The sequence below is a fragment of the Scleropages formosus genome, chromosome 21, assembly GCF_900964775.1.
Source record: "Scleropages formosus chromosome 21, fSclFor1.1, whole genome shotgun sequence".
In the NCBI taxonomy this organism is placed as follows: Eukaryota; Metazoa; Chordata; class Actinopteri; order Osteoglossiformes; family Osteoglossidae; genus Scleropages; species Scleropages formosus.
Genome location: NC_041826.1, coordinates 24,961,206 through 24,982,839, shown reverse-complemented (window position 1 = coordinate 24,982,839; position 21,634 = coordinate 24,961,206). Strand labels below are relative to the sequence as shown.

General features: G+C 43.7%; 1 protein-coding gene across 5 annotated transcripts; it reads right to left on the bottom strand.

Annotated features, from left to right (window-relative positions):
* Positions 1-2,661: 2,661 nt before the first annotated feature.
* LOC108920195 (B-cell linker protein) lies at positions 2,662-21,213 on the bottom strand. Of its 5 annotated transcripts, none has more exons than XM_018728778.1 (20): positions 20,964-21,213; positions 20,058-20,123; positions 19,536-19,561; positions 19,326-19,354; positions 17,537-17,574; positions 14,501-14,594; positions 14,224-14,306; positions 14,056-14,113; positions 12,995-13,102; positions 12,217-12,245; positions 10,087-10,120; positions 9,620-9,701; positions 9,403-9,433; positions 8,136-8,157; positions 6,301-6,394; positions 5,274-5,317; positions 5,028-5,071; positions 4,708-4,794; positions 3,694-3,852; positions 2,662-3,047 (listed from the first exon to the last, which is right to left on the bottom strand). In XM_018728778.1, the coding sequence occupies exons 1-20, from the start codon at positions 20,964-20,966 to the stop codon at positions 2,931-2,933; spliced, it is 1,248 nt and encodes a 415-aa protein (XP_018584294.1). In that variant the 5' UTR covers positions 20,967-21,213; the 3' UTR covers positions 2,662-2,930. The 5 variants fall into 5 exon arrangements, with proteins under 5 accessions (XP_018584294.1, XP_018584296.1, XP_018584295.1 ...); XM_018728780.1 differs by having other exon boundaries at positions 6,301-6,388; XM_018728779.1 differs by having other exon boundaries at positions 9,620-9,698.
* Positions 21,214-21,634: the final 421 nt, after the last annotated feature.

The window sequence follows — 21,634 nt, the reverse complement described above, 5'->3', positions numbered from 1 at the left end:
AAGTTTCTGTCACCAAGACAGAGTCCTTGTTACGTGATGTGTGAACATACTGTGGCGCGCAGCGCCGTGGGTTTGGATGGGGCGAAGGAGGACGCGGAGGCAGCGTTCATAACGAACGGTTTATTTGAACACCAACACAAAGGGAATAATGCTCTCGGTCCGAGGACCCCTTTTCCTCCAAGACCTGCGCTTACAGCCAGCCTGCATTAGCGCCCCTAAGTTCTCCTTAACACAGTGGCAGCCAGTCAACCCACCATTTCCCCCCGACGTAACCCCAGCGGTTACGGACATTATTTACAGATTTCCCATAATGCAACTATTTACATTAAAGCAGTAACGTGGGTCGTTACAATACTTGCAATAAAGCTCGTTCTGATTCTGATTCTTTATACTTCTCACATACCGCAGTACGACTCTAGTACAACTTCCGTCTAAATAACCACAGATGACTTGTACTTTCTTCTTCTCATTGACTGTGTCAGTAAATCAACACTGAAGTCCAAACAGCCGCAGGGAATCGCGTCAGATCATAAAGAGCTTCTGCCACAGAGGAGATTTTTATGAACACATATCATTAATAATGACTAACTGTACTTTTAGTGCAACCCTTTTGAAAGGTATTGATGCTGATTAACAGCTTTAACTGCTTGTTTACATTTATTTATTTATCATAGGCTTTTCTCTAGAGCAACTTCCAATTAACTCTGTCAGTGTAGTGTTGTTATGAGCCCACACACCTTATTCACCACAGTAACTTACACTCCTAGATACACTACTTACACTGGGTCACTCATCATCCATACATCAGTGGAAAACAAACACACACACACACACACACACACACACACACACACACACACACACACACACACACACACACACACACACACACACACAGTGAACCTGGCTAGCATGTCTTTGCACTGTGGGAGGAAACCAGAGCACTCAGAGGAAACCCACACAGACACAGGGAGAGCATGCAAACTCCACACAGAACGAGCAGGGATCGAACCCACATCCTTCTGCACCACCCGGGTGCTGTAAGACAGCAGCGCAACTCGCTGTGCCACCATGGTGTCCGCTGGGTAACTACCACTAGTAAAAAAAGAGCACAAAATAGGTAACAAAACAGCGTCTGGGGTGATTTTTCCAAATGCCGTAATGAGGACATCATGACAAACGAGAGGAGCCATCAGCATGAAGCGCATTAAGAGCCCTGAAACACTGGACGCTTAGCAGTTTGCATGCGACCCAAACGGACCATCCTTGCTCCAGCAAGCCTAACCCTCATGCAGTCAACTCCTGGACGCACTCCCTCAGTCACGGAAAACCCTTAGGCCCGATGCTTCTTTCGCTGCACACGTATGACTGCAAATTCACCCATGACCGTAATGTAAGATACAAATTTGCGCTTAACGCAGCAACGTTTGGTCTCGTCCACGACCACAATGACGCCACGTACTGGCAGGTAACTGGGGACCCGACTAATTATGGCAAGGACAATGACGTCGTTTTCTTAATGTCCCCAAGACAAAAGAACTCATCCTGGGCTTTAGGAACCCAACAGAGTCTCGGCGCTGATGGTGCTGAAGCCGATCGGGTCGGCAGGTGCAGGGAATATCAGTGTAAATAATGCAGTCCAATGGTGACGTAATCAAATAAAAGCAGCTGGTGAAACAGGGTGACAGGTACAGTCCACATGTCCAGAGCACCTGAGCCAGTAGTTTCCCTGTCCATGGCACTGATCACACACTGATCACACACTCCTCACAATAAGGGGCCCTTCTTTGGCCAGTCAGAGAAAGCACTTGTCTCCTGTCCTTCACAAGGAGTTTAATAGCTCTACTTGATCTCATAAGGCACTCTTTTGGATCTACAAGGACCGCATTGGGACTTTGCGTGCTTCCTGACACCTGAGCAGCATGACACAGTTACATTTATTCAGTTACTCTTCATTACGTAAGGTGTCCTATAGTGCTAGACATACCACAGTAAACTCCCTACAGTCATTCTCCATCCATAAACTACTGTAACACACGTGTGCATATGTATATTACACCCGTTCTACAGGCAGTTTATATGTATCTTTTCATATACACATAAACACATACCGCTTGTCCCAAGTGGGGTTGTGGCAAGCTGTAATTTTTTTTTCATCATTTATATGATCATACCTGTGATAAATTGTACCCCTTTGACTCTGAGCTCTCCTACGCATGTGAAAGTATTTGCTTTTTCTCGGTGTACTGTCTGTATGCAGTTTTCACCTTGTGCTGTGTATAAAACCAAAAAATATTTTTAAAAATTATTACTGCATCTGAGGTTTTTATAGTATGTAGCCTTTGACTAGGACATCTGTGTTATTATTTTATTATTTATTATTGTATGATTTTTGTATTATTATTTTATTGATTCTCACTTAGAGGTAAAAGTAACTTTGAAGTTATGAGAAAATGACTTATGAACAGCCTTTTGATCCCATTGTGTTTGTAAGTTCCTCAACTCAGCCAGTGTATCACAAAAATAAAGCCCTTCTCAGAACAAACACTGAAATCAATAAACTACATTGAAAATTTATTTTTATGTACAATAACTAATATCTTTATTAGTTTCACAGCTACTTAAAGCACATGCATAACCTTAAAAGTTTTTGCCTTATAAATAGACTGTCCTACACTACTAACCTATAATATGGCAATAAATTCAGACTCGTATTATTTTTTCTATCAAACGTGGAGCACTGAAATGTACTTTAGACAAAAAAGTTGCAAGCTCCTAGCTTTTCTGGTTGCAGTGCCATTTTATAGCAACTGTCACAGCAGATTTGTGCTTTATAAAGGGTGTCCTTGTGTAAGTGTGCAGCTAAAATGCCGAGAATGCTGTGAATACGCAGTGGAGATATGAGTCTTTAAATACAGCAGTAGTGGTAGTCAAGGGTGGGCAGGATGGGTGAGATACGTGGTCTGCTTCGCTTGGCTCTTGCTGTCAATTAGGAGAATGGGATTCTTCATGTGGTGAGAGATGATCTCCTGAAGGCTCCCGAAGATCTGATGGAAAGAGAAAGCAGAAACAATGGTACTAGTTAAATGCGGTTTTCTTTACGAAGGGGGCTCCGGTTTCACACCAAGAAAGCGTGGATGAGACAAACCAGGGAGAGCCGGATTTCGAAGCTTCAGGCTCCGGAGACTGCGAAATTTCGAAAGCTTTGTAGTTTTTCAGAACTTGAAACTTTATGTGTCTTCCTTTTACATTGTATTTTTTCATGTAGCTGACACTGTCCTCCAAAGCATCTTACAATTATTTACCCATTTGTACAGCTGGGCAATTTCACTAGAACAACTGAGGGTAAGTACCTTGCTCAAGGGTACTACAGTCAAAAGTGGGAACTGAACCTATGCCCTTTGTGTCCAAAAGCAGTAGCTCTAACCACTACACCACCAGCTGCTCCTGAAAGGCACTGCTGCACTTCACATCTATCTCTCCCTCACACAAACTGCTCGCACCATTCTCCTGCGTGAGCTACCTGTGCTACCTGTGCAGCACTCAGCTTATACGTCGTACCGTACCCCCTTCTGTTGGCCTCAACCCTGTTTAGGAATGTGATGGGGCTCTCCTTCCCTACAGTCAAACTCACCCCCTAAGCCCATTCCTCCTGCTCTCTCTTTTGGTGCATCTGCCCATCATCAGTCTCACCTCCTCAGTCTTCTTGCCCTCCTTGCCAAGGGCGTAGCTCTGCGTTTCCTCCAGGAATCGCACAGGGATGTTGTAGACCTTCTCCTGGTACAGAACCACCAGTGTGTAAGGCTGCCGTACACTCTGGGCTGAGCTGTGTCTCACGAGGAAGGCCCCATCCTGTAACCACCACATCACAGGGGTTAGATAGCAAGGCAGTTGGGGGGAGGGGGCAGTGAATGGTCCTCTCTGACTAGAAAAAAAAAATGTGAAGAAAGAACATTGGAATATCAGAATCTGAAGAAAAAGCTTTTTGGAAAAGAGGTGAAGGGGAACAATCTTGGGCTCTTGTTCACGAGTGATGGAAAATGCGAACGGGATGTTGGTGCAGCGTCAGCAGTCCATTGGGCACTGCACCAATCTGTAGTGGCGAAGCAGGAACTGAGTTCTCGTACAGAGCTCTAGGTTTACTGCTCAACATTACACGCACATGCCCGTCTTCACACACTGTATGGTCACGAGCTTTGGATCATGACCACAAGCATGACGTTGTAGATACAGGGGCCAAAATGAGGGATCTGCACAAGATTGCTTTGCTCATTCCCAGCAACAAAGTGAACAACCTGGAGATCCACGAGAACCTCAGAGTAGAGTTCCTGCTCCTCCATGTGAGGAATCAGCCAAGGTGGTTTGAACATGTGTGAAGAACGCCTCCTGGTCTGCTCTCACAGCTCTTACACTGCAGGGTATTCTTACTGGAGAATTTCAGGGTAAGATCTTGCTCAAGGGTGCTATAGCAGGAGAGGGATATTATCAAGGAATCTATACACTATGCTACATGCTGTCTATTATTATTATTATTACTTTGATTATTGTGTAATTTAGATACGGAACTTTACTAAACACATTTAGCTCCTTGACAAGACTTTCGAATAAATAAATCTGCAAAGGTGCTCATTCATGATGTTCATATTATGTGGTTTTGTGTGGCAGTGCTAAGAGTCGAAAAGTAAGAACATGTGAAGGGTAGCCCACCTTCTTGACCCCTAGGAGAACAGATTCCGCTTCCTTGCGGTCACAGCTCCCTGCAAACCACTCCATGTCGTGCAGCCTTGAGACTTGCTGATGAGGCACCATCAAAGCCGTATTATCATCACAGATACAAGTATCATATTTGAGCTTTCGAAACACTAATTATCACATATGGTCCCTTTGTTGAACACATGCATGTGACAACTGTGTTGCTGGACCGATTCAGGCAGCGGGATGGGCTTGGATGATTTGAACAAGCTGCAGGGAACCGAGCGAAACAGCCCTCATTTATAGCTCAGACTTTCGAATGAAAAGAGTCTTACCTTCGGTCCTGACAGAGAAGGAGACTTTGGACCAACGGGACTGACTTTAACAGGAAAAAAAATTACACTTTGTTGACATGTGTTGTGCCGTAATTCATTCGAGTTTGTAAGGTTTTCCTAAATGTCAAAATCTAAATCCACTTCATATGTAATCATGATAAATGAGAGCAATGATAATGTTTTGTGTAATGAAGCATCATTGTGTGGGTTTCTGAGCCATAAAGCCCTTCCCCAGCCTGTACTCACCTTTTATTGTGGTATGGCTCTCCACAGCAGGAGGGGCTGGGGGACTGGAAAGAGCATCAAATTCCCAAGAGACCATATGTTAAAGTGCTACTGCCACTAGAAACGCTGATGGACGTGGCTCTAATTTGAAATTTTATTGTTTATTCAGACAAAATTCAACTGTACTCAAGCGTACCCTACTGCTAATTTAAAGTAAGGCAGCATTTTTATAACATCCTGGATTTGCAGTGGATTATGTGAACCCCAGACAGTTGTGAAGTGGTTGTCTGAAGGCCAATAACTGTCACGCCCACGCCCACAACACAAGCGACAACACCTGACTCTGCACTAGCTCCCGAGTAATCGCTCACCCTGTAAAGACCCTCTTCAGCTCCCGTACCGTTGCGGAATCTCGTCTGGGACAACCGCCCTTCCTCGCGTTACTTCGCACACACTCTTACTCTATTCTCTGTTCACGATCTCCGGTTTTTGACTCCTTGCTTCGTTTTCCGACCACGCCCATGGATCCTCGTTCCTGTCCTGTTCGCCGATCGACCGACCCTTCGCCCGTCCCTGGTTTTGAGAACTTGCCTCTTCCCTCAACTTCAGACGAACAATGCTGCACTTGGGTTCAGCCGTCCCGGCTCCCTGTGTTCCGCGTGACAATAACACAGTAACATTGTGACAGTGACTATAAAGGAAACCTGAGTTGTAAATATGGCGCTTGCAAGAACATGGTGCCAAAGCAGTACTGTGGGAAACCAACAATTTCATGGGAAATTCAAACAAATGACAAACGTAGTGTTTCCATTTCAACATGGCAGTGTGTGGTGTTTCCTCCCTCTCACTCAGCTCTTATTTGTCTTACTGAAGTATCCATTAAGATAGGAAGCACCCTTAGACCTGCCTGGTGATCCTGTAAATAACGTGCCCACAAAAATGTCCTCGCTAAGACGTCCAGGACAGGAGAGATGTCAGCCACAGACTGTCCAGATGTGGTACTCAGCAGTCTTAGAGGGGCCCGTGCACGTCGGAATGTGCTGCTTACCTCGGCTTGGACACGGGAAGAAGGGGTTTTATGACAGGTGTGGGTGGGGGTCGTTTAACAGGAAACGGAGGACGCCTGCCTTCAGGAGCTGGAGCTCAAGGGGAGACAGAGACACAGGTTACTGGTCCCGCGATGGCAGTTTGACACAAGCCAGATCAGCTGCTTTGCTTTAAGTTGTCCCGAGCGCTCAGTAAGTACTGAATTACTCTCTACCCAAGCGAGGTCAACAATGTCATTAGTGTAACTGGAAGTGAGTCAAGAAAACAAGCAGCTTCACCAGGAGTCCCAGGAGGCATCTAAAGCCACACCAGCAAGTTCTCAATATGGATTACAAGCAACTGGGCGAAACAGCAGCGCTTGATTCTTTCCACAAACTGTCCAACATTTCATAAACAGTCCATGTATCATTTAGAGGCTCCAGCTTTTGGCCTTTGGATGATCTCCCGGAACGCAGGGCAAACCCACACAGACTGAGCTGCACTCGAACGTACGGAGGAAGAGCCCCAGCGCCGCGCCACCGATAATACCGGTGCATACTGTACTTTACACTAGACAGTTCTCATATTATACAATCGATTGGTTCCATACTGTACTTGGGTGTAAAAACTCACCAATGAATTCATGCATCATATGTTGCGTTTTTTAGCTGCCATATATGAGAAATAAAAGCACCGAAAATATACAGTATATGAATTCGTTGGTCAGATTCATCAGCGCTAATCCTCTATTTTAGTAACTTGTACAGAAATGATGATGTAGCTTTTCACATTTACATTTATTCATTTCACTGACACTTTTCTCCCAGCTGACTTGATAATGATTTAGTTTTTTTTGTAACTGGGCCTCCCTCTCTTTCTCTCTCTTTCTTTCTCTCTTTCTTTCTCATCTCTTTCCCTCTCTCTCACACACAAAATATTACTCACTGTAGTGCAGCGAATTCTACAGCATATTAAACTCATAAGGGTTTCACGCATTTGTCCCGTAGCTTCTGAATTACTCTGCATACTTGTCAGGGACAAATATAACTCATTTGCTCATGAGCACAATCTCTGTGCCTCAAAGTAAAATGAACGAGTTCAAAGTCAGAGCTACACACACTGATGTGGGGGTTCAGCTCATCGTGCCTCGGTGGCTGTACAGGCACCCACTTACAGTGTGTCCTGCAGCTGAATGACAGCAGTGCTCCGTGGAATTGGAACAACGGTTCGTGTTTTACACTGACAATGTGTCTGAGAGCAGTGCCCTCTATTGGCTGAGCCTCTTCAGGGCCAAAGTAAAACCGAAAGGGATTCCAATCTCAGTTGACATGTAGAGGATGTGCTACCCAGCGCCAGACTCTTTTCTTCTCTACGCTGGATTATTGCAATTCCTTTCTGCCTCTGCCTCTGGCTGCCACTCTGTCATCATGCCCTAAAACCACACAATCCCTAACCCTAACCTTTACCCCAACCCTAACGATCAGTCACTCTCTATTCTTGTTCCCAAACTGTAGAGTGAGTTTCTGAATCAAGGGTTCTCTAAAAAAAAAGATTATTATTATTATTATTATTATTATTATTTGATATAAGGTAGGGGGTGCGGTAGCGCAGTGGGTTGGACCACGGTCCTGCTGTCCGGTGGGTCTGGGGTTCGAGTCCCGCTTGGGGTGCCTTGCGACGGACTGGCGTCCCGTCCTGGGTGTGTCCCCTCTCCCTCCGGTCTTACGCCCTGTGTTACCGGGTAGGCTCTGGTTCCCCGTGACCCCGTATGGGACAAGCGGTTCTGAAAATGTGTGTGTGTATTTGATATAATAAAAGAAAAAAAAACATTTAGTTTTAATTGTTGTTCATTCTTACCGTTACTGGCTGTGGGACAGTTCTAGAAAACAAAGACTTAATTTAGCAGCCAAAACACAGCTCAAAAACAAACAACAGAGTCAGTGATATACTGTACACAAACATCTTGCTACATGAGCACATAAAAACACGATTGAATTTTTTCAAGCAGAAACAGCTGTTCAGAAATAAAATATCAAGGTGTGAAACAGAAGTAATTTCAGACAAAAATATGCTTCTACTAACCCTAAACAACATTGTGAAAACTGTAATAGCATGTGAATAGAACAGAAACTCGCTTCATACACACTGACTCCTTCTGTTATGGCAATTTGAGTTATTAATTTTCGAAGATGCAATCATATTTCCCACATTAGAATTTTCAAAGATACATTGATTTTATCCAAGTTATTTATTTATGCTTTACTGACATTTTCTTTATTTATCTGTTGTCTAAAATGTCTGTCTGCTGTGAAGCAAAGGCACAAGTGTTGGACTGCATTTCTTTTACGCCCTCTCAGTGTTCACAGCTTATATCTGGTGTTTGCAAGTGTACCACGATCAATAACAAGGTAACCCGTAAGAATAAAAAAAAAATCAAGGGACATCTGTGGTATTAACATTTTAGATTGTATAGATAAGAAAATGAAGAATGGCCAGAAGCTGACAAATGCTGCACAGATTTATGTGATGAATCTCTCAACTGTCGGGATTAAGAGGTTGTGAAAATCACAGAATTTTAATTTTTGTTATTTTACACTTGTTTTAATTTTAACGCATTTCAATTTATTTAAATGACAAAATAAGTAAGAGTCTAATAAGCCAAGTCTAATAAATCTGAGTGTGTGTACTTATTATAGCATTACTTGGGGTTTTTGCTGAACATAACCAATGAATAAGTCAAAGACGGTCTGTATTATTAATCTTCTATTGCGACTTAGAGGTAAAGTGAAATGAAGAGTTACCAACAGCCTGCTGATCCTGATTGTGTTTGTAAGATGAGCAAAAGCTACTCTGGATTTACAAACAAATTTACAAATGAAAAGCACATTCATATACTCCTAACTGTCATTAATTAATTTCATCTCATATAACGAAAACCTACAATAAGCTTGTGATGGATTGGCACCCTGCCCACAGTATTCGCTCCCTTGACACTCTATGACTCTCAGATCAGCTGCAGACCACCTGGAGTGTAATTTGGACAAGCGCTTAATCACAATGAGTGAGTGAATGAATGAATGAATGAATGAATGAATGAATGAAATAAGGTTCTCCAGCAACTTACAGCCATTGCTCTGGGAATTGGAGGCTTCATTCTGAAAAACATAGTGGTGACACTCGGCTGTTTTTATTCAGGCTACTTCTGAGCTATGAGTTTGAGTTCACATATGTGCATCACTACTGTTAGCAAGCAGATCCACAGTAAACTGATGGTGCCTAGATGACCCTGTGAGATCCCATCTGATCCGGCTTGTTTCTGTTAGGACTGAGTGAAATCTTACATGGGAGGTGGCGGTTCGCAGGGCAAGCTTTTGATTGGGGGGTGCATCCATGCAGCTGGGCGTGGGCTCGGGGAACAAGCTGCTGAACAGCAAAAACAGCAGATTTTCATCTTTTCATTTGTCCGTGATCACTTTACAGAGAAAAAAATTCAGCTTTCATCAAACTTATGTTGACAACACCATGTGGCCACAAAATTTTACAGTTACAAACTTTTGGAAAACCTGGCACATTTATCCAAAGTAACAACACATTACCCTTCGATACGTTTGAACATTTTAGTGGAGGAATTCAGGTTAAGTGACTGGATATATTTAGGATACAAGTCAGCGTCCTTAACCACGCTGTGGCATGCAAAAGTCCAAGTCCCCTTTTTAAGTTCAGAACAGTCGATACACCTTAAAAACCTACAGGGCAATGAACTTGTATGTATAACATAACTGGGTAGGTTCCAACCCTTGAGACTAACCTTCCTGAGGCTCCAAATAAAGGTCATCGCTGTCCTACAACAGGAAAAGGGAACAAACATTACTTGGAACGCAGCACAAGAATACAGGCATTTCTTGAATTACGAAATTAATCCATTCCTGAAAATGGGGTGGATATTGAAATTTCGGACACCTAAAGCCTATTTTCCATTATTTCAAATGGGAAAAATAATAATCCGTTCCAATCTGAAAGTCACAAACCAATTTTCCCAGACATCAGCAGAAACCTGTAAAACACTAATATAACTATCAAATGAGCATAATATGAAACACATTTACACACTTAAAATGCGTATACATACCAGAAAAAGCATCAGCTAAACATTTCCTGCGAATTGCTCTGCTGTCTCTACAATAATTCAATTAAATAACATCCAATACAGCCGACAGACACTCCTACGGAATTTCATACACTTCCTATAATGCCTCATTGTCTTAAAACAACACTCTCACACCGCTAACTCGCCAACAGACGGAGAGACCTGGATGCATACGCATCACACAAAGTACAATACTGCGCTTCCAATGCCACCTGTGACTTTTACATTTTTCTGGACGCGATTCCAATAAATGTCGTTATATAGTGTTTTTTTCCTGAAAATCAAAAGTTGGGTATCAAAAGCCAGGAGCCGTTATATCAAAATTGTGGGTAAATGGAGTTCATCAGTCAAGGGATGCCTGCGCTCAAGTTGTTTATGAAGCCATGAGACATGCTCACAATGAAGTGTGTGTCTTGCTGGCTTGATGACATCAAGGCTTGGATGGGCAATAATTATCTCACCTTAAACACAGATAAAAGAAAGCTGTTGCTTCTGAGACCTAAAATACCCAGTAGCAAACTGTTGAAGCTGGTCTTGATCTGCAAAGAATCTCTGTGTTCTCTTCAAACTATCGCAATCATTTAAGTCCTATATGAACTTGGTTATGAAAACTTTGTTTCCTAACCCGACCTCATGCTTCTTCTCTAGATTGGACATCAACAAGTTAGTCTGTGCCTTCATCTCCAGCAAGCTTCATTACTGCCCCACAAGGCTCTCCGGTAGCCTTGCTTGCATCATTTCCCTGCTTCGATTATGATACCTAATGCATGGAATGCACCCCTACATCGGTATTTTCAGATCAATACTAGAAACACTTTTCTTTACCAAAACTTCTCAGTAGATGCCCGTTACTACTGTGCTCATGAGTTGTGTCCTAATGTCTCCTGGGATGTCATAGCACCATTGGGAACACCTGAGGCACCTGGGAAGCCTGTGGTTGCCCCAGTGCACTGACACACTGTAAGGAGCTTTCAGTAAGATACATGTGAACAGGTGTGCCGTGGCCACAGAGAGGTGGGCAGCTACTGGACTCAGACCCCCAGAGGTTCATTTTTCTCCTGTTTTTCAGTTTTCTTCTCCTCAGCTGCCAGTTGGCTTACTTGTACAACTTTCCCAAGCATTGCTGCTGTTTCTATTATTGCCTTGATTGTATTTATTCATTTAGCTGACACTTTTCTGTAAAGCAAAGTTAAGGTGTTTACCTATCTATACAGCTGGCTAATTTGTTACTAGAGCAATTTAGGGTAAGCGCCTTGATCAAAGGTACTACTGTGAGCTTTGGGTCCAAAGGCAGTAGCTCTTACTACTACACTACCAGCTGTGCCCAAATTGTTCTTTGTGAACGAATGTGTGCATGTGAGTGGCTGCCCTGCAATGGACTGAAAGCTCATCCAGGGTGCCCCCCCGCCTTGAGGGGTGGGCTCTAGACTGCCACAGCCCTGACCATGAGAAGCAGTTAACAAAAGTAAGAGAGTGAAATATGGACAAATGTGGTGTTCTGGGGGGTGCGGTGGCACAGCAGTCTTAGCTGGATCCCGCTCTCTGGCAGGTCTGGGGTTCGAGTCCCGGTTGGGGTGCCTTGAGACGGACTGGCGTCCCGTCCTGGGTGTGTCCCCTCCTCCTCCAGCTTTATGCCCTGTGTTGCCGGGTTAGGTTCCAGCTCATGGTGACCCACTTGGGACAAGTGGTTTCAGACAGCATGTGTGTGGTATTCTGGGATGTATTACTGGGATGTAGAGAATAGACTACAGTAAGTCTTGCTTCTCTATATCCACAGTAAGTGGAGCTCACCTGTCCTTCATTTGGGTCCAGGTACACATCTGAAAAGAAAGTATATGATAAGTAACTTTCAAACATTTAGCTAAGAGGTGTAATTTTTCCTCTAAGGTTAACAAGACTTGTATAATGGTCATGGTAAGTGCCGAGTCGAAGCCAACCCATAGCGACCACTCGTGATTTTCAAGGTCAAGGGAGGAAACAGAGGTGGGTTGCCAGGTCCTTCCTCTGCATGGCAGGGGAGGCAAACACAGGGAGAAAGACAGGGCCACCGAGCCCCAAGCAGGACTCGAACCCCAGACCTGCCCCACAGCAAGGCACGGGCCAAACCCACTGTGCCACCACGCCCCCCGACATGTATAATACCAATCATCAAAACGTAGCCGTAACAAAATAGTTCTTCGTCCACTTACTGGTACACTTAGATGTGGAATTGTCAGAACATAGTTTGCAGTGGACTTGCGGGAGAAACACCTGCCACACACTGGGAGTTTGAGTTTAAATACTGACTCCTGCTGGCCGACTGCTGCATCCCAAGCAGTTTCGCCAACAGGAACCCTGGGATTGGCTGGCTGCGTGTGCCAAATCTCCTGGCTACGATCTGGGAAATGCTCCCTGGATCAAACATTTTTACAGTACCTAGACACCTTCATAATACTCATTCAAAGCCATATATTTTTGTACAGGGCACTTTCCAGAATGGCTCTCTTGTACTGTAACAAAGAGAAGGACCATGTCACCAATCTGGGTGTGCTGTTCATGGCCCAGCAGGGTTTGCTGTCTCGGTTGGTACCTTCTTCACACTGCGGAGCAGGAATGTTCACAGGGACTGGCACTGGAGCAGGCCTTGGTGGGGGATCACTGTTAAGGATGGGCTTCTTCTTTCGATTAACCTGTGGTGCTGAGGGAGAGAGAGAGCGAGTGAGAGAGGGGGCAGAGAGAGAGAAAGAATGAAAGAGAGAAAGAAAGAGAGAGGGAGAGAGAAAGAGAGAGAAAGAATGAGAGAGAGGAGGACAGAGAGAGGTAGGGGCAGAGAGAGAGAAAAGGAAAGAGAGAGTGCGGGAGAGGGAGAAAGGAAAAGAGAGCGAGAGAGAGAGGGAGAGAGAAAGAGAGGGAGAAGGAGAGAGAAAGAGAGAAAGAGAGAGAAAGAATGAGAGAGAGGTAGGGGCAGAGAGAGAGAAAAGGAAAGAGGGAGTGCGGGAGAGGGATAAAGGAAAAGAGAGCGAGAGAGAGAGGGAGAGAGAAAGAGAGGGAGAAGGAGAGAGAAAGAGAGAAAGAGAGATGAGGCGAGAGAGAGAAAGAGAGAGGAGAGAGAGAGAAGGAGAGAGAGAGAGAGCAAAGGAGAGAGAGAGAGAGCGAGCGAGAGAGAGAGAGAGAGTACTTTTCCATTCTGTTTCCCTCCGAAAAACGCTGCTATTTCCTGACATCCTACGGATCTCCTGGATGAGGACATTTATATTAACACTTTCATTCATTTGACATCACTGGCAGCGCATTTCACCAAGAGATGGAGAGACGGAGATGCAGACACACGATTCTCAAAGTACTGTCACTTAATCCCCTTGGTTAGTACCACTCTCTGTACATGACACATTCCTGACCCTCACCGTAAACGTCTGCGAAATGAACACGACAATTTCGATGTACACGAGTTCACGAGCAGCTGCGGATGAAAAGTATGAGGAGGCCGTGGCTGCACTGTGTCACATTCAAATCACAGACTTTTCGAGTAATGAACCAACGAGCATCCCGGTTACGCTCCTAAGTCTCAGAGCAGCTGTACCATTTTGTCACTGTGGTAGGATGCAGTCGGGAAGATTTTCTGTCTTTTAAAAGAGCGTTTGTTGGACTTACGTTTTTTCAAGCTGGGGTCAAAGTAGGTTTCTTTTAGGTCACGATTTGGCTCTGGTTTCTGTAAAGAAAAGAGAAAACAGTCCACTTTGTACAATCACTGAACATACTGCACACGCAAGATATTCACACACCTGCACTCGGAGCAGGCTGACCACACACTAACTCTACCATGGCTTTGGCGACGGGTGCTGTCTTGGACGGCAGAGGGATCGGTGCCTGTCTGCTGGGGACATGGGGGGCTGGTGGTCTCTCTGCGTCACAAAATCACAACCAGTTAGACGTTCACCACAAATAAGACAACACATTAAATATCAAACTCCGTAACCTTAACTATTTATTTAATAATGTCACGGGACCGTGAAACATAAGCAGCTGACACATCCCGTTGAGTCTCGGCTTGCTGCCACAGCGACACGAGCTCCCCCGACCCCTCGTCTCCTGTCACCTATGTAGACATTGTCCTCCATTGGTCGGTGCTCCACACTGAAGGCGGGACGCTCACATGGTGGAGCCTCATAGGTATCACCATCCTCCTCATCCTGGAAGGTGCACCAGAGCAGAGAGCCAGAGACAAATTCACACACACAGTACACACACATATACAAAGACACAGTTAGCCAACTTCACATGCTCATGCTGTACAAATTTTTGGCCTAGCCAGGATTTTTACCCTAAACAGTAGACATTACAACATCACTACTCTGTTCATAAATGTATGTATCTGTCATTTACAGTATGCTGATCACAAGGGTACAAGCGCAAGTTGCCTTTGGGGTTTTGGACCATTTTTGGTCAGGCCTCTAGCTTAACAACAAGACTATAGTCTCCCGGAGGGATAACGGCTGTGTTTCGAGGGACGGTTCACAACGGACCTATTCAATAAATTTCACTGTGTCTACGAGAAATATAGCGAGTTGGACTGCTGCCTCACAGCTTCTGGACTGTGGGTTTGAAGTCAGGTCTGACTGGAGTTTGCATGTTCTCCCAGTGTTCACTTGGGTTTCCTCCCACAGCCCAAGGACATTTCGGGTGAACCGGTCAACGTAGACTGCCCTGATTGCGTGTTACATTGTACTCTCTATACATGGGCAAAAGACTATAGATTGAGTAGTACAGTTCAGCACATGTAGCACTGTAAGCCACCGAGACAACAACGTCAGCTATTCACCTGTTTATTATAATTATGTTACTTTGGAGAAACGCCTCTACTTAATGAATAAATACAACGTATAATACAGACATATCAACTCACTGCATGCTTCAGTAGTTACACTAGAAAACTAACACAAAAACAACTTGCAGTCATGTTATCCTTAGGCACTGCTCGCTCAGCGAGGACAATGCAATCTTTTCAGATTTTGCAATGACTGTTGGATGTCCTTTCCTTAAAAGAAACACCTAGAAGAAAAAAAGGGAAAAAAACGCTAGAAGAATTAGCAAGACCTTATTTACCTTACTTACATTTAGCCTTACTGACTCATCATGTTAAGACAGTTCTATTTATACACATGGTGAGTCTTGTAAGTGCATGGTAAATGTGTAAGTGTTTACGTTCAATCGTTTTTTTGATAAGAAATTGTTGAATAATGGATAAACCTTTATGCAGCTACTCGTGTGACATACACTGGTTCATATGGTGGTTCATAACATGTAACAAATTGATTGTACTCTGGAGTCATGTGTCTGCATCCAAATCTCTCTTTCTGCCGATGTACTGCACTCCTCGTATTCTTCTCTGAGATTTATGTCGCTTTGGTTAAAGTGTCCACTGAATGAATGAATGTAAATGTAAGATGTAAAAGTCTGGAACCGCCAAAATATTTTTAAGATGCCTAATGCTGGATCGATGTCAGCAATACCATTTTACCATTACCAGCGGCTGTATCTGTGAGGTGTGTGTGGACACCCCCCGTCATCGTGAATTCAGCTCAGTCATTTCAAATGGAAAAGGGGTCACGTGACCACTCTTAACAACTTTAAAATTTAAACTTAAAAAGACATTCCATTGTGAAGTCCATTTTTTGATATGTTTACGCAAAATACATACATTGTCCACATTATTTTTCTTCTATTTTCTTCACTTTATCCATTTTCTGACATTTCTGTTGGTTGCCAAAGTTAAGTTTCAGTTTTTAAAAATAAATTTTCAAGAACATGTGAGGTTTTCACAGAATCTAATTAGCAATGAATAGATACATCTGTATTAAGAAGGTTTCATTATCAATTAGTAGTAAAAGTGACTTTGGATTTCTTTTAAAAAATGAGCTATAGACAGACTTCGAGTCCAATTACGTTTGTAAATTAAGGAACCGGTGTGCACTTGTGCATTTAGCAGACACTCATCTCCAAAGTGAGGTAAAATTATTATTATGGATTTAGCTGACACCTGTTGCCCAAGATGACGGACAGTTCTAGATACACTGTAATAAATTACCTACAAACATTAATTTGTTTATAGAGCAGAGTATATTTACACCAGTAACACGTGTAATGACCATTCAAGATGTGAATTTTCAAAGATCCAAACATTTCAAGATTTAATTATTGATTTCTTCATTGCATTTTTCCACCAAAAAATGTGTTGCAGAGGAGAAAATTCATGGCACATCCATTTGCCACCATTAAATGACAGCAGAACATCCTCTGACTGACTGAAAAACACAACAGAGGTGGATTCACACCCTTCTTTGCACATGCTGCTAACAGTGTTCGGTGCTGAAGCTTTGAATCTCTCGAGAGCCCCGAATGAGAGGAAACCAAAGCGCCCAGAGGAAACCCATCCAATCATGGGTCAACTCTGCATGAACGAAGCTGGGTTCAGACCCACATTTGAGCAACATACATGTGTATATTGCACTTAATCTGTACAGTTTGGAAAGTCATTGACTGCAGGCTTGAAGAAAACAGGGAGGCTCCAGGCTACGTCTTTCTGCTGCACAGCTTCCTTGTAATATCTACACAAAGATGATAGCTAAGGATTATTTTCCACAATAGGGGTGCGGTGGTGCAGTGGGTTGGACCGCAGTCCTGCTCTCCGGTGGGTCTGGGGTTCGAGTCCCGCTTGGGGTGCCTTGTGATGGACTGGTGTCCTGTCCTGGGTGTGTCCCCTTCCCCCTCTGGCCTTATGCCTTGTGTTGCCGGGTAGGCTCCGGTTCCCCGTGACCCCATCAGGGACAAGCGGTTCTGAAAGTGTGTGTGCGTGTGTGTATTTTCCACAACAGAAATGGACTTTAGCTGGTATGTGGACTTTGAGTAGATCAATGCATGGAATATACTGTACATTTGGGAGTGTCTGCTAAATAACTAAATGTAAATGTACAATTAAATATCAAAGCAGTACAATGTGCATTGCTAAAAGTGAGCAAACTCTAGTACCTGGAGCAGATAACATTTCAGTTATGTTTTCCTTGTGATGTCCCTTTATAGGGACATTACTTTGTGCTGTTAATAATAAATAATTGTTTGAAGTAAAGTGACTTACAAACTCGCCCTCTGGCCAGCCATAATGAGCAGTATTTTCTGAAAAGCAGATCAAATGGAAGAATGAGCACACGGATGTAGCTGATCTGAGCAAGTACCTGCTGAAGCCTTTTCCAACACTTCCTCTCTCGCTGACTGCGATGCATTGAAACACAACAGAATAAAGTCCTGCACATCCATCCAGCCCCAAACATGGCTCACTTGTTTCATTACGGAAAAATACAATCACTGAGCACTTTATTAGGAACACTGTACTAATACTGCGTAGAGTCTCCCTCTGCTCTCAAAACAGCCTCAATTCTTGGTGGCAGGGATTCCACAAGATGTTGCAAACATTCCTTTGATACTCTGGTCCATGCTGACATGATTGCATTACACAATTTCTGCAGATCTGTCAGCTGCACATTCATGCTGTGAATCTCCAATTCTACCATATCCCAAAGGAGTTCAACTGGATTCAGATCCGGTGACTTGGAAGGCTACTGAAGAACACTGAACTCACTGTCATGTTCATGAAACCAGTTTGAGGCGACTTTTGCTTTGTGACATGGTGCGTTATGCTGAAAATAGCCATTAGAAGTTGGGTAAATTGTCGCCAGAAAGGGATTCACATGGTCAGCAAAAAATACTCAGATAGGCAGTGGCATTCAAGTGATGACTGATTGGTATTAATGGTCTCAAAGTTAACTCCCCACAGCATTACACTACCACCACCACCCTGGACTGTTGACATAAGGCAGGTTGGGTCCATAGATTCATGTTGTTGATGCCAAATTCTGACTCCACTATCTGTCTCAGCAGAAATCGAGATTCATCAGACAAGGCTACGATTTCCCAGTCTTCAACTGTCCAGTTCTGGTAAGCCTGTGTCCACTGCAGCCTCAGCTTTCTGTTCTTGGCTGACAGAAGTGGAACCAGTGGAACAGCTGTAAAGAGTCGTACATTGAGTTACCGTAGCTTTTCTGTCAGCTCAAACCAGTCTGGCCATTCTTCTCCGAACTCTCATCAATGAGGTGTTTCTGTCCACAGAACTGCCGCTCGTTGGATGTTTTTTGTTTTTCGCACCATTCTGAGTAAACTCTAGAGGCTGTTGTGCATGAGAATCCCAGCATATCAGCAGTTACAGAAAAATACTCAAACCAGTCCGTCTGACACCAACAATCACGCCACAGTCAAAATCACTGAGATCACATTTTTCCCCATTCTGGTGTTTGATGTGAACATTAACCGAAGCTCCTCATGTGTATCTGCATGACTTTATGAACTGCGCTACTGCCACATGATTGGCTACTTAGATAATTGCATGAATAAGCAAGAGTACAGGTGTTCCTAATAAAGTGCTCCATCAGTATGTTTGCAGAGTAAAAGACAACAGGCAGCATATAAAACACCTTTTATGAAAGTTAAATAACCATGTAAGCATCCAAAAATTCCTATGCGCTAAATACTAAGGTCATTATTTGAAAACTGGTTTTTGTAGTTATGAATAGTTTCAGGCACACTCTTGAGTTTCAATGAAAACTGAAGTACACTGTCAGTAGCATGTGGTCCTCACAAAAAGTGACCTGCTGAACGGCTGATGGACATGGTGAGTAAGTCAATAGTCAATTCATCGCGAGTGGCGCTAACCCTCAGTCAACATCAAGTGCGCAAGAGAGAAACGCTACGAGGTGAATACAGTGCAGGACTGCATCTGGAACGTCACAACACCAAAATGTCCGTGACATGTTTGGAAACCTGTTTCAGAGTATCTGATATGATGAGGACAAAGGGTTTTCAGCAGGACTCACCTGTCCTCTTCGGTGGAGCAGGTGGACCACTGTCTCACCAACATACAGAAACAAGAAAGATTTCATCAAAGAAAAGTACATTTGCTAACCTGTTTTCATTTATGACTCTGAAAAATGACCACTAAAATTTTTACAAAGTCTTCTACAGCATGTATGTATATGCACTCCATTCAGCACAAAACTTTGAAGATATGTCATTACACAACTTACAGGTTCTTTAATTTGCCAAAGAAACTCTGTAAAAGAATTAAAGCAGTAAGATGGAAGTTAGACTTGGAACAAGAACATGACATAATCTCAAATTACACCTTTAAAAACACATATGAAAAAGAGGAGAAAGCAAGGATGTCACTTTACAGAGGCTTTCACCTCCATACCGACCGGTACAGTGCAGTGCACAAGATCACAATGCGGTACAGTACTGTGCTATTGTGTGCTGCGGGCTAACTGGGGAAGTACAGCCAACCAGTGGGAAAAGAGGAAGCTATCTATGGAAAAGTAGCCAAGGTCACGACCGATATGCATGTTTCAGGTTCAGGAGAAGCTCATCTGGGGGAGGATCAGTTGTTTCTGCACCAGGCTGCCTGGAAAAAACTACAGACGAGTCTCCAGTGACAGTAGCAGCGTTGGTCTCTGTTTGCTTTCGGTCTGAAAACATCGTACTCAGAGTACTCCCTTCTCCCGTACTCCCTTCTCCTGTACTCCCTTGTCCCGTAGTCTGTTCTCCCGTACTCTGTTCTCCTGTGCTCTCTTGTCCAGTACTCTGTTCTGCTGTACTCTCTTCTCCTGTGCGTTATCCTGAATTTGACCGGAAAGAAAACTTTCACATACATTTATTGCATGATTTGTCTACAAAACGTCGCGGTTAAGCCTTAAGGTGGCCGTTGCGCATTAGACAATGGTAAAAAGTACCAGTGTAACTGATGGCCCATGAAGACATGAGGCTGTGAAGTCACTCAATAGCTCGAAATAAGGTTACTGTGCTATTTAGAGGAAAGGCAGTAAATGTTGGCACAATCAAGCAATACGTTTATAACTGTAATATGTATCAACTCATTGATTTGCGTTAGAGCGGTCACTCTACTACACTACAGTCACTCAGTTTTACGCTGAATCTGTGAAGATAGAAGATTTTCAAAAGCTCTGTTAAACCTACATTATTATTATTACTATTATTACTATTATTAGTTTTTTACTGGACACAATACACTTGTCTTTTCTGCCCCAAGCAGTTCAGAGGACATGATGATGATGATGAGGAAAACATGATCGACATCTCACACAGTACTGTACAGTAGTAGTAGAGTACATTACAGTACAGCACGAGTAGCTTTAGCGGAGCCCTTCGCTTCGCTTCTGTCATTCCATCTTCATAACTACTACATAGTCATATATCATAATTCGGAATAAGCCGAATAGCGCGCGCCAGGCTTTCGTGCTCATCTCGCGCCGGCTTCACACGACACGTATTCCGTATTGTTCGCGAGAGAGAGCTGCTCGCGCGCGTAGCGAATTTCTCCACGAAAACGCGCGCGCGCGCTACACAAAATACACGAACACATCATAATCTATATTAATAATATATAAGTATATATATGTCTGTGTGTTTGTGTATAAAATGAGGAAATTGTACGTTACCATGGTGCCGCTGGGAAAGAAACTCTCTCCGCTTTCATGAGGAAACCGTCCTTCTGGCGTCGGATGCAAATTCGAGTGACTCGAGTCTGAAGAGGTGACCGGTGTGCGTGTGGGACGAGCGCGAGGACGAGCGCGAGCGCAGCTCCAATCGCCGCTTCCTGCCCGATATTTGCATGGCGGTTACGTGTGAGCGCAGCTACCAAACATCACTTGCTGTACAGTATATATACGCACTTTCCTCGTTTCACACTCACACACACACATACACACACATAGACATATACTGTATATGTGTGTATATATACATATATAATACGTGTATCTTATTATCTTCGCTCCCGCGGGGTTCATGTCCACGACGCTGGCGCCTCACGTCAGGGAGGGAACTTAAACAGGCGAAACAAAACAGGAGCGTTTCCTCCTGGCGCGCGCACACACACGCATGATTATAATTATAATTATAAGCTTGCAATAACTGTAACCTTAACATTGTAAGTTGCTCTGGAGCAAATCAGCAGCTAAATGAATAAATGTTAATATAATAAAATACATTTAGCAGACTGTCGGGGGGTTTAGTAGGTCACTAGGCAAACCCTGTAGGTTTAGGGTACCAGATGTTCCAATAAAGTCAACGTTGTGTTTGCGCCCATTTTAGATGTACATCTAAATCT

Coding starts and splice junctions, on each gene's coding strand:
- LOC108920195 (XM_018728778.1), bottom strand. Junction 8,158..9,402: donor CAATTCCCAGAGCAATGGCT/GTAAGTTGCTGG, acceptor TTTGTTTTCTAG/AACTGTCCCACAGCCAGTAA. Junction 5,318..6,300: donor CTTCCCGTGTCCAAGCCGAG/GTAAGCAGCACA, acceptor TGCTCTTTCCAG/TCCCCCAGCCCCTCCTGCTG.